We start from the raw sequence: 18757 nt of genomic DNA on the forward strand, positions 1-18757 counted from the left end.
AGATCTCACATGAGGTATGACTCATCTTTTAATCTCAAAATTATTTTTCTTCGATAAACTTGTCTTAGAATTGTCGGATGTGTGGCCTCTTTAGTTTCAATTGGATATAACAGCTATCTCTAGAGATATTTTTAGATAAAGATCTAGTTTATCTAGATAAAAATGTTTCTAATAATTTGATTACATCACAAACTCTCATTGAGATGGAGAATACCTTATTCTACTTGCAAATTAATTGGGGCTATCTTGTTTTTTTTTATTTACAACATTTTAAATTGACTGATTATAAAATCAAGTACATAATTACTGTACGTTATGTAATAAATTTAAAATTTTAAATGAAAAATATTTAATTTCCATTTTACCGTAGTTTTATGAAATTTAATTTGCCCGTCATTAATACTTCTTACCAAATGAATTCTTATCGTAAAGCAGGCGCGGACGTTATAGTTTCCACGGTCAAAACACATGTACAGAAACATATTCTTGTCCCTTTTGTATTGTCCGTGAAAAATTGAGATAGCAATACTTTTTGGTAGGTATGCGTGATTCGGCAGTGGTAATTCACGTTATGAGTTTCACGCGCTTACCATTTTGTTTTCTCTCTTTTATAATCATTAATATTAAGATAAACTGATAAATCAAACAAATCGATAGTGTCAAGTACATTTTTTGTTCATTTCAATGGAGTACAAGCTGTTGACGGCGATAGATTAAATGCGGGCGATATATTAGGAATGTTCAACAAGGGATATTAAATCCCAAGTGCATTTTTTTACTCTTGAACATATATAAGGTGAAGCGATTTGTCGCTGGTTATTCGTTAAAGATGAAGCTGTATTTTATAGTTGTTTTGATATTCAACACGTGTTTTGCTGATTTTATAACGCCAGGTAAGAATCATTGATTTGTTTAATAAAGCAATCGGTATTTAATATATTCATTAAATCCCAGACCAATGTACCGTTAAATATTTTTAAAGCCTAACAAATAGGGTATATATGTGCATATATCGGTGGTTCCTGAGATTTATTTTTCAGCGTTCACATTTACCATTTTTTTCTTTATTATCTGTGATTATTAAGTGTATTAATTTAGAGATTATGGATAATTTTGTTATCAACATGTTAATAACAATTTAATTCCGAAATTATCTATCGTATCTCGAAAACCAAAATTTATCACAAATTTTTGCTTCTCACATATCTTACAAATAAGATTAGTAGTTATCAAAATATTTATAAGATATTTTTGTTATAATAGATGAAGTGGAAGTTGTAATTGGAAAATATATGAAAAATGAATTGTTATCGAGCGCCGAGCAAAAATTGCAAGAAGATGTTTTTGAAATTTTGCGCAGAACACAACATGTGACTACACACGAATATAGATCGGATACGCGAATGGTAAGGAAAACCATATATCAGAAAGGCATCAAATAAGAACTATGTAAACTGATGTCAAGTCATACTTCAGTATTAAACCGTTGACCATTGCCGTGGATTGCCACTTATTGAAAGACCTTTAAAAATGTTACCAATACATCATCATCACCAGCATTACTAGGTTCGGAGCCTACCCTACGTAAGGGGTGACTAGACCATAGTCAACGACGTTGGCCTACTGCGGGTTGGTTGACTTCACACATATCTTTGAATTTCTTCGCCGATATGTGCAGGTTGCATCACGATGTTTTCCTTCACCGTAAGAACGTCGGGTAAATTATGTATATATAAACATTCGAAAAATCGAAACTCACATTGCTATATGGCGGGATTCAAACAAAAGACCTGTAGATTACAAGTCAAGAGCTTAAACTACTGAGCCACCGACGACCGACCAATACTTATGAGTTTCCTAATAAATTAACCTGTTCAACAGAGTCTGGATTGCTTAGTATGTCGCAGCGCATTTTCAGCCCTGTTCGAACTGATACGAGCAGGCGCATCGGATGATGAATTAACTCGCTCCCTCTCCAATATCTGCGTCCTCCTCGGTATTGAGAGTTACAATGTATGTAGCGGAGCTGTTTCTTTGAATCTGGTAAGTAAACTATATATGATACTACACTAACTTCAAAAGATGATGAAAGTGACAAAAAAATCTGTTGGTCACACTTGGCCATTAGCGCTCTATAACAGTACTATTAATCAACTGACACAGTCCGAACTCTACTGGCACCAGTCAGTCTATACAATCTATGGCTGACCATTGTAACTGTTCAACTGTACTAGCCAAGTGTGAACCGGGCACTAGAAGTTTCAAATTAGCAACTTTTGATATACCAACAAAATTACGCTTTGATTGGACATTATTTTCCCATAAGTTCATGCGTGTAGTGGAATGGATTTCCACTATCTACACTATTTCATATTCCAGTTTATTATAAACAAATGTATTTCTTTGTTTTACAGCACATCATTACTTATATCATTAGAAACACGCCAGAGGCGACGCCGCGTAACTTCTGCGGCCTTGTGTTGCAAAGGTCTGATAACCCTAACTTTTGTTCGTACAACGACACGCGCTTTGAGTGGCAAATCGAACTGCCTCAGAGAATACAAACGGCTAACGTAAGTGCTATAATAATATTTGTTTTGATATAATGTTAAGTTTTCAATAAATAGTATGAATATTCCAATATGTAATAAATAGGACTTACTATATTAATGTATGACAAATCCTTGATTGGTACAAGATACTATATTGTAGTTAGTTATTATTCGTAAAGGAAACAATGTACATAAACTTATGGGCGGTTTACACTTGGCCAGTAGAATAAAAAGGGACTGTCAATTAACTGGCACAGTGTCCACGTAAGTGACCAGTGAGTCCATACAATCTATGACTGGCTGTCACAACAGTCCAACTGTAGTGGCCAAGTGTAAACCGGGTATGTGCAGACATTATGAATGTTATTCGATACCTTCTTTCCTTATTTATGCTCAGTAATATAATTACTACTTCTTAATTTCCAGATACCAACCCCAGTTATCGATCAGAGCCCTCTAACGGTGGCAATTTTAACAGATGCCCATATAGATCCCTTGTACGAGGCGTTCGGTGTGGCGCAGTGCGATGAACCAACATGTTGCAGGAAGGGACAAAGACTTAGACCATCATCAGATATTGTTACAGATGGTTCCGAAGTCGACAACAGTGTGATAGGACGCGGTGATAACGTTCTTCTTAATTTGAAAGATGTACCGAAAATTAAAGAAATCCGTATGAGAAGTTCAATGCGAGCTCAGACAAGACGAGCAGAGCCGGCTGGTTATTGGGGTGATTATAGAAACTGTGATACTCCGAGATGGGCGTTCGATGACGTCATAGAAAGAATGGCATCTGCTCATAAAGTTAGTATGGTTACCTAAGATGATATATTTCGATTTCTTTGTTAAAAAAATTCGCACTCAGAATTGGTCACTAAGAGCCTGTCCCACCAAATTGTAAATTATCTGATAACAATCCAACGAGTGTTATGGAACTATCGGATTTTGTTCCCTTATCTGGCGGTAACGTCATTTTTAAGCTATCTGAGACTCTATCAACCAGTAGTGGGACGGGCCTTAAGACTCCTTAATTACTCAGATTGCCTCATTTAGATATATTTAATTTTGCTTATTTGATTTTTAGTTCGATGCAGTATATTACATAGGTGATACAATCGACCATGGTATTTGGGAAACATCTTATGAATTGATTGACGAAATTAATCAATATCTTATTACTAAAATGCGAACAACTTTCGGAGACGATGTGTTGATTATACCAGCTATTGGCAACCACGAGTCGCAGCCAACGAATCAGTAAGTATGGTCTTACCGAGGGGACGCATTAAAAACATATAGCTTTCTCAGATTTTTTAAATAGAATGACAGTGACAAGTATATGCCTTCATAATTCTATGACGCCACGAACTTTTTTTATAACTTTCAAATATATTTTGTTGCGTTTTAAATACAAAAACTCAGAATCGTATGTTTGTTTTTATTTTATTGAGTAAAGTATTTTTACAGATTCGCACCAATAACAGTAACTGAACCGTATTTAAACACAACTTGGTTATACGAAGGGTTAATAACCAAATGGGATCATTATCTGACGGAGGAGGCGAGGGCGTCGTTGAGGGTACGCGGAGGGTTCTCCAGATTGGTGCGGCCCGGGCTCAGAGCTATCTCACTCAATACCAACGTCGCTTATAAATATAACTGGTAATTACAATCTTAAAATTATTTTCATAAAACAGGAATCGAATTTTGTCTAAGGTTAAGTTGAGTGTAGATTTGATTTCAAATAAAAATATGTGCGTTGAAAATTGCTAGAAAAGAGCAGATTTTACCAAGAGAATAGGAAAAACAAAAATCTTACTAATGTCATAAATGCGACTTTAGATTGCTGAACGGATCTGATGAAATTTGGAGATATAGAGCCAAGTTTGGAAGAACACATAGGCTGCTTTTTTTTATTTCACACCGACCGATACGCGGGCAAAAGCTATAATGTGTATAACAGCATTATTTAAAAATATTTCTTTTTTCGAAGAGAGCTATGACGTCACAAGATGGCGTAATTTCATTCTTAAATGTTATACGTTTTTAACATGCATTATAATTTAAGGTGGTTAGTCTACGACCCGCTGGAGATGAAGCGCCAGTTGGAGTGGCTGGTGCAGGAGCTGCAACGCGCGGAGCTGGCCGGAGAGAAGGTGCACATCCTCAGCCACATCCCGCCAGGAGTGCATGACTTGGCTCATGTTTGGACCAGGGAATACAATAGGATCGTTAATAGGTAATTAATTAATTTTCTTGGGACAGATTAAATACGAAATGTTTTAATATAATGCGAAAGTTTAAATGGACTGGTGTTTGTTTTTTACCGCTTAAACGGCTGAACGTATCTCTATGGTTTGCAAATGTAGAGCAAAGTCTGCAAGAACACATAGATTACTTTTGTATTTTTTTAATATCACGCAGGAGCCGCGGGCGAAGGCTAGTAAATCAAATCCTACCGGTTATCTTGCAGATTTTCATCGACAATCGCAGCAGAGTTTAATGGGCATATACACTCGGATGAGTTCAAGATATTCTACAGCTCGGTGGAGCCCCGGCTGCCCATTAACGTGGCGTGGGGCGTGGGCGCCGCCACCGCTTATGTTAACTACAATCTGAACTATAAAATAGCCACATTCAACCCGCCAACATTCGTATGTATTAAACATTATTTTTCTTTTTTTCATATATCATTATACATAATAAACGTTTTATTTATTATCCTGCTTACAAAGGACCATAAATCGTATTAAGCTTGCATTATCTGTTTTCTAGTATTGGAAACTTATTTGTGTATCTCTACAATTAAGTAACAAGAAAATATGATCATCAAATCGCCATAAGTCTTAAAATAATCATCTTATTTCTCAACGAATTAAAAAAAATGTATATTGTAGGTAATGTTTTTTTTTTGTCTTCGTTTCAGGCTCCACAAAGTATCAACAATTACATATATAACCTAACAGAGGCAAACTTAACACCGAACCGTCGTCCGCATTGGTTCCAACTGTATGACATGAAGAATAGCTTCGGTGTTAAAGATTTGAGTGCTCAGTCTATGGACGATTTACTCCAACGTATGGTGACCACGGACAGACATCTGCTAGATTTATATGCAGCTTATGTATCAAAATTAAGTGATAGAAGATGGCCATATTGCAATAATAACTGCAAATTAGACAACTTATGTAGAATAGTAACCACAGTTTTATGGCAAAGGGAGAAATGTGACGAACTTCGAATGTCATTTACAAACACACAGACATGATTTATTTATTTATTTATAAATAATAAATAACAATTAACCAATCTATCTATATTATTTGTACATCACCAACACTAATGATCGTTTATACTTAACCAAGTAAAGACAGGTTTCCATTTTAAATCTTTACTAGGAATCTTATCAAGTTCTGATATCTGAAAAATAAAATATTATTAACCAATTTAATATATGCCAATGTTTTGTAGATATAACCAAAACTGTAAATTATTATGAATACTTACAGCCCGCTTTACAGCTTCAGTTTTAATTGTACAGTTTAAATTGGGGTATAATATTACAATTTAACTGACAGTTTAAATATTTCTACTCACATACAATACAACAGTACAGTTAAAACTGCAGGTTTAGCAGGCTAAACACTTTATGAAAGTAAATTCAGATAAGTTTAATATCTGACATGTCTGAATTTACTTTTAACAAATCTTGTAAAACAAGCTGTTAAATTCACTTGTACATATAACTGCTAAATACAAAATTTACTACAAAGGCGGATCCGAGGGGGGGGGGTCATGGCCCCCCCTGGGCTGGTTGGTCAAGAGCTAGACAAAATGTATTTACATATTTTGTCAAGCTCTTAACTTGAGCACGACTATGTGATCTTCTCCCTCTAGTACCAAAAAGCTGGATCCACCCTTAGTTGACTATGTAAAAATCATACTAATATTATAAATGTGAATATTTAGATAAATGGATGGATGTTTGTTGGAGTTTGTAGGCTAAACGGCTGAACGAATTTCAATGAAATATGGTATAGATGTAGAGATAGTCTGGAAGAATTACATAGGCTACCCACTATTTTTTAATTCCACGCGGTCGGAGTCGCGGGCGAAAGCTAGTTATTTAATAATTAGAGCAAAGGCTCGCATCTCTGGTTCTTCTGGTGTGGCAGATCCATGGGCGTCTAAGACCACTTCTATATTTCGGCCGCTCGTTTGCCTTTTCTTATTAAAAAAAAAAAATAAAGACATTTACCTGATGTCTAATAAAATGAACAATTTTCTCAATATCTGCAGCATTAGCATCATCAGAGAGAGAGTAAAACCTGCGCCATACAGCAGATGCCATCACTTTGTCATCACTCAAGCCCTCGTCATAAGCAACCAGGGCTGCTTGGAACTGCTCCGAGAGTTCTGTAACTTGCTTCCTAGCTATTGCAGGATTTGCCCCCTGAAAATAAGATATTAATAAAACAAAAATTGTAAAATACATTATATGACAATGTGTAAAGATATGTGATAAATCACTTTAATCTCAAAATTGAGAAAACCAATATGTTTAATTACTGTGAAGTCCAGTATAATATTTCATTTTTACAGTTATTTTGTGAAATTTGTTATGTGAAGCAATTTTGAAAAACAGGATAGTAAGAAGTGTATAAAATTTTTTATTAGGATTAAGGGGTTTTAAAAGAATATGCAATTTATCCATGGTGAAAAAATTAAAAAAGATGTACATGCCAGCTTGGTTCTGAAAGCAAGAAATGAAACCTTCAACCAAAGAAAAAATTGCTTACCTCTAATAATTTTATCCTCATAGCAACATCAGCCCATAGCGCTTCAATAACACAATTCCTAACAAAATGACCATCTCCTTTTACATACTTCTTCTTATCATTAGTAATAGAGGTGACATCTTCAGCCATATACCTCACTAATATTAACCAAACATGCAATTCTGTGACAATAAACCATGAGGCAAATGTATCAGGTAAGTCTAGTTTTTCAAACCATTCTTGATATGCAACCTTCTCTGGGACCGATTCATATAGGAAATATCCAGTTAGTTTGAGGCGCTGAAATACCAAGTTGATAGTTGACACATGAAATGATTAAGAAATATTGAAAGTAATTGTTACTTTAAAATCAAACTCAGTCTTGACACAAATATGTATCTTTCCTACAAATTACAACATAAAAATCAGTAATTTTGTATTTCTGTATTGGGTTTGGATCATATGGATAGCACAACTTGCTACTTGCTAATCTTACCGTTCTAGACTGATCCATCCATCCCACAGCATTCATAAATTTCTTAATATAACTATCTTCTACCGCTATGGAACTATATCTCCTTTTATTAAAAACATTATCATTTAAAATCAAGGGCCTTGCATAATTGACGAAATTTGAAAACCTCCGATATTGCATAGCCTGAAAATCAGATGAAAACTGTTTTGAAAAAGTTAGAGAAAAATATTTTGCCTTTTCATAACAAAACTCTTACCCTCGACACTAAACGAATTCCGTACATTTTTTAAGTTTTGTTTATTGGTTTATTTAAAAATTGGTAAATATTATATTACATCTGACACATTATTCATTTAATGTTGGTGAAACCGGTGTTATTTGATATTTTAAACAATTATATATTGATTTATACATACATAAATGTTAACATAATATATAATGGAAATTAAAATTACAAGACGAGAATCACGATCGAGAACAAAAATAAAATTATAGCAAGGAAATTGACATTATCAGGTTATCAGAGGAATTTTATGTCAATTTGACAAAACAACTGACTTTGACAGATAGTGAAGCCCATAAAACCATGAAATAACATAACGTATCGATATTTTAGTTAAGCACGAGAACATTTTATTTCATGAATAGATTCTTCTGTTAACTTTCACAGAACAATTTGAAAATACAATTATTTACATTGTAAAGTGGTATTGGTTTATTTGATATTGGATAAAACAAAATCAAACTACAAGAAAAATGAAATGAGGCCAATAGGCATGCGCATAGCCCGAAGTAAAAACGTCGATATCATGTGGATACTGCTGGACATTCCATTTGTTATCTACGCACGGTAATCATTTTAGGTTATTACATAATTTACTGTGTGATCCCTTTTACATCGCCCAAGTGCTACGATTTATTAAAATGTTAGGGGCTGTAAGCAGGGTTGGAAACGGCTTGTTAGCCGTTAAAACGGTAGCCGAAAAGACCCTGTCAGAATGCAGCAAAATTGCTGCAGTATCAATTGGAAACAAGAGAGATTACGCGGCGAAAGCTTCTGGCAAAGGACAAGGTAAGGTGGTTGCCGTAATCGGTGCCGTAGTAGATGTTCAATTCGAGGATAACCTTCCACCTATCCTAAATGCCCTCGAAGTGCAAAACCGGTCCCCGAGGCTGGTTCTGGAAGTTGCGCAGCACTTGGGTGAGAACACTGTCCGCACCATTGCCATGGACGGTACTGAAGGTCTCGTTCGTGGACAGCCAGTTCATGACTCTGGTTCGCCCATCCGTATTCCGGTAGGAGCTGAGACCCTTGGTCGCATTATCAATGTAATTGGAGAGCCAATTGACGAGCGTGGCCCTATTCCTACTGATAAAACAGCTGCGATCCACGCTGAAGCTCCTGAGTTTGTGGAAATGTCTGTGCAACAAGAAATCCTGGTAACAGGAATTAAGGTTGTAGATCTACTCGCTCCTTACGCCAAGGGAGGAAAGATTGGTCTGTTCGGAGGCGCTGGTGTCGGTAAGACTGTACTCATCATGGAACTGATCAACAATGTAGCCAAAGCCCACGGTGGTTACTCTGTGTTTGCTGGTGTAGGTGAACGAACACGTGAAGGTAACGACTTGTACCATGAAATGATTGAGTCCGGTGTCATCTCTCTGAAGGATAAGACATCCAAAGTAGCTCTTGTATATGGTCAGATGAACGAGCCCCCTGGCGCTCGTGCCCGTGTCGCCCTGACTGGACTTACTGTTGCTGAATACTTCCGTGATCAGGAGGGTCAGGATGTACTGCTCTTCATTGACAACATTTTCCGTTTCACTCAGGCTGGTTCTGAGGTGTCTGCTCTGCTGGGTCGTATTCCATCTGCTGTGGGTTACCAACCAACCTTGGCCACTGACATGGGTACTATGCAGGAACGTATTACCACCACAAAGAAGGGTTCCATCACATCTGTGCAAGCTATCTATGTGCCCGCTGATGACTTGACTGATCCCGCTCCGGCCACTACTTTTGCTCACTTGGATGCCACCACTGTATTGTCCAGAGCTATTGCTGAGCTTGGTATCTACCCAGCCGTGGATCCCCTCGATTCCACCTCCCGTATCATGGACCCCAACATCATTGGTGCTGAGCACTACAATGTAGCCCGTGGTGTACAGAAGATCTTGCAGGACTACAAGTCACTCCAAGACATCATTGCTATCTTGGGTATGGATGAATTGTCTGAGGAAGACAAGCTGACTGTAGCCCGCGCTCGCAAGATCCAGAGATTCCTGTCTCAGCCTTTCCAGGTGGCTGAAGTGTTCACAGGACATGCTGGTAAACTTGTGCCTCTTGAGGAGACCATTAAGGGATTCTCTAAGATCCTGCAGGGAGAGTATGACCACCTACCTGAAGTAGCATTCTACATGGTGGGACCCATTGAAGAAGTGGTTGCTAAAGCTGAAACTTTGGCAAAGAATGCTTAAACATCGCAGATGTAAATGGATGAGAATGTAACATTATTTCTTATTAAATCTAGTAATATATAATTTGTGTTATTATTTTGCCATAATAATGTAAATAGACCTAAATGAATAACAAAGTTGCATTTTTTAATATGAGATCACTTCAGAATATTAACTAGTTGCATCAGATGGGTTGAAATGAAACATACTGAAGCATTACATAAAATGTAAAAATTTAATAATGAAGGAGCATGTAATTTTCTTGTTTTTGGGTACCAAAGATTACATTATGTAGTGCATACTAATAATACAGTTTATTGTGCAAACTTTGATTATTGAGGCTTCTAGAATCTAACATGGTGACTACAAAATCTTTGAAAATAACTCATGTAAACAGCAGATTTAGATAGAAAGTAAGTAAAAGGAATGTAATCGCTTTCTCTACTATCATAACTAATGTTTTATTGACTTCCCAAAAGGAGTCAAATCGACTTTACAATTTATTTCTACGATTTTTATCAACCCCTAAATCTCACTTAGATTTTCTAAATAACACAAATATGATGAATGATAAATTTAATTAAAAGGCAATAGTAATGTTTTATCATTTTATTATTTTTTCCTACCTACCTATGTAGAAAGCTGTACAATATAACGAAAATCTTAAAGCAACAAAGAAAATTAGTGTTGTATAGAATGAATACATAATACAACATATCATGTATATTTTATATTTCACTCTTAATCATTGGGTCACATCCATTTGGTCACTATCTTTTTCATTATTTTTGTTAACAACATTTTCTACCTTTTTGTTAGTGTTGTCAATTACATTAGTATTAGGAGTGTTAGGTAATACTATCGAAGGAAGCGTCACAGCACGTTCTACTTTTGGTACCTGCACTACAACTACTTCTTTAGATTTCTCTTCATTTGACGAATTACCTTTATTCGCATCTTTTAATTTAATAGTTTGGAATTTCAATGGAGCTTTTATTGTCTGTGTTCCATCTTTATTTCTATTGATCGGTTTGATAACAAGAATTTTTGTACCAACTTTAGAAAAATCGGAATAGTTTTTATTTAAAATTGGATTTTTTATTATGTCTACACTTTGGCGGCGCAATTTTAAAGGAACAAGTGGTATATTTGAATTCGTTTTGGCAGTATCGTTTACGGTAGTAGTAGGCACTTCTTTGCAGTTTTCACTATCTTTAATATTTTTATCATCATTTGAAATCACAGTTCCTTCATCGCACGTTGGTTCAGGTGATACAATCGTGATTGTTTCAAGTTTCTCATTTGTTTCTTTCTCTATTTTCCCTTCTTTAACTGCAGCGACAGTAGTACTCGTTTTTGACTCTGGTGTTGTTTTGTTTGCGATAATCACTTCTTTAGTAGATTCGACAGATTCTTTTTTAGGTGATGTTTTATCAGCCTTTGCAACTTTTGGTATCATGGGCCTTACGAAGACATTCAAAGGACGCTGTTCTTTCTGGATATTATTCATAGTAAAACTCAGTACCTTCATATGTGCCGCTGCATTTTCTATAGCTTTTTTAGATAAAGCGAATAGAGCACCACAACATTCTCTATTTGTCATTTCATAATTGCTTTGAATCTCTATTTGACTTTTCCTTTTGTTTTGTGAAGGTTTCGTTGTTATAATTTGGGAATCCCTGTAGCCTTGGGCTTCCAATTTGAGCAAATTTGATAGGTCGTATTCAAAATCTTCATTTTTAGGTCTAGTACGTTTTCGGATAGGTCTTCTCGATGCCATTGATGTCTTTTCCCCAACAATTTGCTTCTTAGATATCTTGTCCTCAATATCATCTATATCTGAAGAGTTCTCTTCAAATATTTTAGTATTTACATATTCTATTTCCGGCATGCTCTCTTTTTCGGCAAGTGCATTATTTGATTGTTTATCCATAGATTCATCTGAAAGAAAAATAAAGTTTTAAATCAGAAGATGGGTAAATAGTAAAGTAAACGTAATCACAAATATTTTGCACATACCATTTAATTCTTTTCTTTTCTTCGGAATACTTCTTCCAGAGTTCATTTTCCTTTTCTTAGCTCCTTCAATGCGAACGCTACTTGAAGAGCTCTCATCGGACAGTCGACTGGAGTCACTGGAACAGCGGCTGGTCCGTCTGGAATCCGGACTGGCTTCATTTGTTTCAACTATTTGTTCAACAGGTTCAGCCAATTCTATTGCTTCGCTTGCGTCTATCGCTTTTACAGTACTATAGTAAAAATCTGAATCACCCTTTAATTTGTGAACTACTTTCACATGTTCTAGTAAATTTCCGAAGCCGTAATTCTTAAAATTACACAATTTACACGCGTATCTCATCCATTTGTAGTGACCGGCCATGTGTTCGTATAATTCTAGTATTTGACTATGTCTGGTATCACACTTTTTACAAAGTAGTTTCTCTAAATCTGTATCAGGCTGAAGTCGAAGTCTTAATGCAGCTAAATTACTTTTTTCCATTTGCTGTGCATGTGGCAACTTCGGCCTAAAGTTATGAGAATTATTCATAGTTCTCTTTTCTGGAAGTTCTTTCACATCAGCTTGTCTAGAACTGACTGCAGGTTCACTCCTCATTATTGTTGCGGATTCGTGCGTTACTTCCTCGAGTTTTAATTGCTCGGAAGTCGGTTTTGGTGTGGTTTTAACTTCTTCTTTGGTGATCTTATTTTCTAAAAAGGAAAAAAAAAACGATTTAATAAGATGCTCTCAATGTGTCCTTTTACATTTAGATTTTAAATTCTCGTTGCTGTTATAAGATATGTTGAGACAAATGACCGAATACTGATACGAATCTTAAACAGTTATCATAACGCTTACAATCATATAAGTCAAAATTTTATTGGAATTTGAAACTCATGCCTGGTCTTATCATTTCAGACGGTGTCTGTATTTCAATGTCGTTTCAGTGTTTAGTCGTTAGTCTATCAGATAAGTTTTATCCCGATTGGACCTTTAGAGCGCGCGCACAGGTTTGACTAAACTATCGCACACCTGTTTTGCGATTGTCGATTTTTTCGCAGTCAATTTAACTGTTTAGGTGGTGCCGGAGGCCCAACTTTAATCCCTTCCCACTATTTTTCTTACAAAAAAAGGATGGGAAGGGAACGTGGATTTGACAGTGGAAGAGACGCATAAGAAGGGGAAATATGCGTCTCCTCTTTCGTCTATTAAGAGTAGGCGACGCATTCGCTGTTGCGAATGTCTATGGCAGCGGTCATTTCGCCATTTCGCCGAATTCAGGTGGCCGCTTGCTCGTTTGCCACATTATGGTATAAGAAAAAAAAACACCACTTGATTGAGAATGTTACCATTTTCGGTCGTCTTAAGAGGCAGTGTGATCCCGGAGGGTCCTTTATTGTAGTCCTTGCGTATCTGTATTTCAATCTTCTTGGTGTCGCTGCGGCGGGCGAGCGCGCGGCTGCGCGGCGGGCAGGTGTGCGTGTGCGCGGCCAGCGCGGCGCGCCGCTCGAACGTGCGCCCGCACCCGCCGCAGCGCGGCAACTCGCCGTCACCCTCCATGTTGTCCATCCACGCCTGAGTACATACATACATACATACATACATACATACATGCCTTTAAACAATATAATTGTAACTAGTGATATTAATCTATATCTAATAGAATGTGAGCTATATACATTTAAGATTATTTTAAACTTAGGGGATGAGTAAATTGGTATTGGGAAAAAATTCTCTTATTAGTGTAATTTGCTTCAATTCCGAGCGGACGATGTCGCGATAAGAAACTAGTACATCAAAAATTCGAAATTACTTATGTGTGCACTAGTAACCCGTTAAAAAATCTAAATAATAACGGGAAAAGGGTTAATGATGGTGGCTGTGTGATCTTTACTACGCAGAATTTCATAACAATCAGGTAATTTGTCCCAAAGTATAATAAAACCTTGAAAGTAGGTGATAGCGAGAATCGATGTACAGTTTTATTTGAATTTAACCTACCTAATATTTAAATTGGTCATTATCATTTTAATAATTGTAAATTTAAATATCATCCACCTAAGTTTGTACATCAATTTACATCTCTACGTAAATCGTATAACGTTTGATTACCTGATTTTCTTGTTCCAATCTCTCTTCTTCAGTGATCTTTTGTGGTGTGGAAGGCTTGTTATTGTTTTCTCTCTTCCTCTTCTCATAAAAAGCGGGCGGGTTGTTCATTCTGAACGCTTTTGATTGTATCGACTCGCGTAATCTCCTGATCTGTGCTGCGGTTTTTCTGAAGTAAAAAAAAAATTACGTTATTCCCGTAACAAAATAACATTCACATGTAATTTAGATGCCATTTTTGCAAAAATCGGCTAACATATGATTTATTCACATACATGCTTATTGTGAAAAAAGTTTATATTAAAAAGTCGTCTCACATAGTAAAATTGTTCAATAAACAAGTGAGCTTATTGCTTTTCTGCTACGTTTTGTTAAAATACGTTCAATAACCGACTATTCTGATTTTTTATTTATTTACTTAGCCTTTTTGTTCCAGTAACTGGACCAAATTCTGGGTATAGGCCTCCTCCAACCTTTTCCATAAGTCCCTATCTCTTCCTTTTTTCATCCATTCTTTTCCCACTTCATGTGACGATATCGTCTCTCCAACGTTGTTTTGGTCTGCCGACTTTCTTTGCTTTTTTTTCTTTTCTTCTGATTTTGGAAACTACTAATTCTTAATTATAATATTGAACCTTTACCTATGAACTTTAAACAAGTGCCTGTAAACACTCCATGAGGTAGAAAATATCTCCAAGCAGTCTGGACATGGATAAACCAATCGACTCTCCAAGTGTTTATACTTCATGTGGAACTTCAGTGTCTTTAGCGTCGAAAATTGAAGATCGCCTGAAAGTACATTAAAATAAATGATATTTGTAACGAAAACAGTAAAATTTTATAAGGTTACCGAAAGGCCTTTTTCAGGATTTTCCAAACAGAAACTGGACTCTTAGATTTAGGAATCTTTTACTTATTAATGTTGAATTTACTACTTATTTTATTTTAACTTGCTCTTGTCTGACTATTTTAGCGTGGAAGTAAAAACCAAACTTAATAAGATGGCATTCTGTACTATGATTTTTTTTTGCAAATTGAATCAAGATCCAAATTTCTTAATTTTTTATAAAAACCTCTAGACAATAACAAACACAACAAAAAATACAGGGGCATAGTCTGGCTGTTCACGCGTGATGCAGTGACCAGGGGAAATAAAGATTCAATTTTGTACACATGTATGTATCTTGAATGTGTACTTACATATTCTACACTTAAGACTATTGGTCTCTTCATTATCATCGTCGTCACTAATTTGAATAACATTCTCATGTTCTCCATTTGTAATATTTGTTTCCATAGAGTTTTGTATAGTAAATTTGCCATCATGTTGTAAAACAGCCTTATTTTGTGATAAAATATTATCAAGCTCGTTAACCTGGAAATAGAAATAAAAGTAAATGAAACTTAGAGAATTAAATCGATCCTTTCGATGAAATTGTTACATCTATAATTATATGTACTCCTTTCGTATGGGTCAAAATGCGTAAAATATCTTAGTAGGTGTGAAGAAGGAATACAAAACATACATTGGTAAAAGGTATCTAAAATTCGAAGGTCGGCCGTCAGATCGTGTTTAGAGTTTAAACTACAGAGTTACAAGTTTTATCTTTTACGCATGTTTATGTAATTTACGTATCTTACGTAATTCGACGAATTTATTATTATAAAGAGTTAGAAATCGACACCTATCAATAGAGAAATTACGCGGTGCGATTTATTATTGTAATGAAATATTATTTAAATTATTGAATGTGCTCAATTCCAATTAATATTAAGTTTGCAATTATAAATATGAACACACTGGATGTGGAAATACAATATAAACATGAAGCTTGTACTAGAAATAAAACTTCTTTCATTAACAAGAATACTTACCTATATTTTTAACATAAATCTCTTAATGAATTGCACTTAAATTTGGTCTTTTTATAATGAAATGTACATTTAAGAAAAATATATACTACAATAAAATTACCATATTTATGGGTGGGTATATGGAAACATGATTTTCTTAAATTTAAAACTTTAAAAATTTGATAATGCATTCTACCTAATTCATATTATAAAATATCAACAATCACTACCTATATATTACTAATCTTATTAGATTTATATGTAAGAGTATTATTTTATTTAACAGAAACTCATTTTATAATCACTTTTAATAAGGACACAGCAGGACGCTTCAACCAGTGGTTATACTGGCATAACTACTAAGTTTTTAATATAAAAAATATAAGTATATTATTTAATATTTAAAATATAAACATACCTGAGTACGTATATCACAATTATTTTCATTATTAAAATTAACATTTTGATACACAGCAACAGAAGTCTTCGGAATATTTTGTAGGAACAATTCTTGGTCTTCATTTGTATTTTCTCTAACTCCTTTGCTTACACCTATTTTTTCTACTATTGCAGTCAAATCTTTTGTAAGTGGTATACGGTCATCCGTTTCATCTGTTTCAACCAATTCTTGATTACTTGTAACCTTCAATGACTCTTGATATTCATCTTCTAGCTGTTTTATTTTGTTAATTTCATTAATCTAAAAAGATATTGTCTGTTAATAATGCACTTATAAAATATTTCCTGCTTATAATATTAGTATATATATAAAAAAATGATTTCATTTAACTTACCATACAAGTTGGGTTCACAAAATGACTGTGTACAGAGGAATTAAACTTGTCTTTACAATACATACGCTTATGTGATATAAAATTAGCCAAACTTCTGAATAAATTTCGACATACTTTACACTCATATATCAAATCACATTCAGTGGACAGTAAACTTTTTAGCTGTAAAAATAAATAAGTAATTAAAATTTTATAATTCAAAGTTAAAAAATATCATTTGTCTTAATAATATGTACTTACCTCTTCTGTAGCAAAATCAAATATTTTTCTGGCCTGAGCAAAACCTGTCACACTTGTAAGAATAGGTTTTCTGAGTAATGTGTAATCCAAGTCATCTGCTTCTTCAGATGTTTGAATGGTACCCTTTCCCACTTTAGACTTGTCTTCTTTCCCTTTAGATTTAGTGTTAATTTTATTACCAGCCATCCTGTCATCTATCAAATAAAAAAATACCATGAGGTTGTACTGCATCAACTTCCTATATTTAGTATACAGTGATGTAACACATTCGATCTTTTTCGAAGATATCCATATAACTATATTAAAACTTAAAGTTTGTAATTAAAACAAGGCAAATAAAGTTATGCCTATTCATAACACGACTAAACGATCGGTTATCATTACTGAATAAGGCCAATGACTTGTTACAATTCATTACGTTCTTTTTAAAAAAGTTTTAAATTTAAGACAATTCATTTAGTTTATAAAGAATTTAAACATTGAATTTAAGCTTTGAAACAAAAATACTTAATACATAATGGTCAAATCAAGCATGGTATAGGACAGAGTATTGCCTACTCTGGTACTATTAGACTACAAGTCTCTCCCTCAAATATTTAAGATAATGTAAGTTTTAGCATTACTTAACTATATGGGTTTTATGTTTTAAGAGATACAGAAAACTATGCACCAACTAAAATAAAAATACGTACTAGAAAATCTTGGAAACCGCTAACTTGAAAAACGCAATATTTCGACAATTGCACCTCCATCACACCTCCATATTTAACAAATGAATGTACTCTGACCAGCCAAGTACAATGTTAGACAACAATTATTATCTGTTAAAGTTACATTTTATAAATAATTTCTTGATAGTAAAATATTTCTATTTACAAGAAAGACATGTTATTCAATTTGTTAAAACAGAAAGAAAATTTTTATTTTCATTGTCATGCATTATTAATTTTTGAAAAATTGCAACACAAAGACCCACTACAAATAGGGAGGACTATGTGTATAAATATCTATAATGCAATAACAATTAAATTTTGTAAACATTAAACTGATAAATAACATGAAAACCTTGTTTTTACATAAATATTTTTTATTTCACACTGTTCTAAATCTTAACTTTCCCACTTTTTCGTAAAGAAATAAGGACATGTCATATGCTTCTATTTCCGTAAAACATTAATAGAAAAAGACACTGTTATTTCTGTTGGTGTCTTTTTAAAGAGAATGAAATAGATAGCAATATGTCATTAGTACAGGAGTTTCGATAGTGAAAACTGGCGGATTTTTACTCCTTCTTCTATAAAATGATGGTGCTCAGTAATTCAGCAAATATCTATTTTCTATAACAAATAGGTGGCTGCGCTGATAACCTACAAAATTCGCTTTGGTACAATTTTAAAACATACATAAATAATTGTATAACTCTAGAAAATTCCGGACTACTAATGGTTTATCGGACTTTCGATATCGATCATCATAACCACACTTTGATTTCGATACGATCA

At 34.6% G+C, this 18757-nt stretch overlaps 4 protein-coding genes across 4 annotated transcripts; 2 read left to right on the forward strand and 2 right to left on the reverse strand.

Annotated features, from left to right (window-relative positions):
- Nucleotides 1-624: 624 nt before the first annotated feature.
- On the forward strand, nucleotides 625-5861 carry LOC106103810 (sphingomyelin phosphodiesterase 1-like). The gene is made up of 10 exons (XM_013283695.1): nucleotides 625-893; nucleotides 1264-1406; nucleotides 1882-2043; nucleotides 2415-2573; nucleotides 2979-3356; nucleotides 3637-3809; nucleotides 4020-4214; nucleotides 4621-4791; nucleotides 5026-5206; nucleotides 5479-5861. The coding sequence occupies exons 1-10, from the start codon at nucleotides 830-832 to the stop codon at nucleotides 5818-5820; spliced, it is 1968 nt and encodes a 655-aa protein (XP_013139149.1). The 5' UTR covers nucleotides 625-829; the 3' UTR covers nucleotides 5821-5861.
- On the reverse strand, nucleotides 5816-8161 carry LOC106103811 (ubiquinol-cytochrome-c reductase complex assembly factor 1). Its single transcript, XM_013283696.1, has 5 exons — nucleotides 8062-8161; nucleotides 7827-7988; nucleotides 7352-7630; nucleotides 6811-7005; nucleotides 5816-5972 (listed from the first exon to the last, which is right to left on the reverse strand). Exons 1-5 carry the CDS (start codon nucleotides 8086-8088, stop codon nucleotides 5892-5894), a joined length of 744 nt encoding a protein of 247 aa, XP_013139150.1. The 5' UTR covers nucleotides 8089-8161; the 3' UTR covers nucleotides 5816-5891.
- Nucleotides 8162-8625: 464 nt separating this feature from the next.
- LOC106103681 (ATP synthase subunit beta, mitochondrial-like) lies at nucleotides 8626-10343 on the forward strand. Its single transcript, XM_013283507.1, has one exon. It carries the CDS (start codon nucleotides 8730-8732, stop codon nucleotides 10278-10280), a length of 1551 nt encoding a protein of 516 aa, XP_013138961.1. The 5' UTR covers nucleotides 8626-8729; the 3' UTR covers nucleotides 10281-10343.
- Nucleotides 10344-10853: 510 nt separating this feature from the next.
- LOC106103680 lies at nucleotides 10854-18112 on the reverse strand. The gene is made up of 10 exons (XM_013283506.1): nucleotides 17948-18112; nucleotides 17256-17449; nucleotides 17016-17177; nucleotides 16640-16921; nucleotides 15568-15742; nucleotides 15009-15156; nucleotides 14371-14536; nucleotides 13608-13833; nucleotides 12279-12968; nucleotides 10854-12200 (listed from the first exon to the last, which is right to left on the reverse strand). Exons 2-10 carry the CDS (start codon nucleotides 17439-17441, stop codon nucleotides 11005-11007), a joined length of 3231 nt encoding a protein of 1076 aa, XP_013138960.1. The 5' UTR covers nucleotides 17442-17449; nucleotides 17948-18112; the 3' UTR covers nucleotides 10854-11004.
- Nucleotides 18113-18757: the final 645 nt, after the last annotated feature.

The sequence above is a fragment of the Papilio polytes genome, unplaced genomic scaffold, assembly GCF_000836215.1.
Source record: "Papilio polytes unplaced genomic scaffold, Ppol_1.0 DF823731.1, whole genome shotgun sequence".
NCBI lineage: Eukaryota > Metazoa > Arthropoda > Insecta > Lepidoptera > Papilionidae > Papilio > Papilio polytes.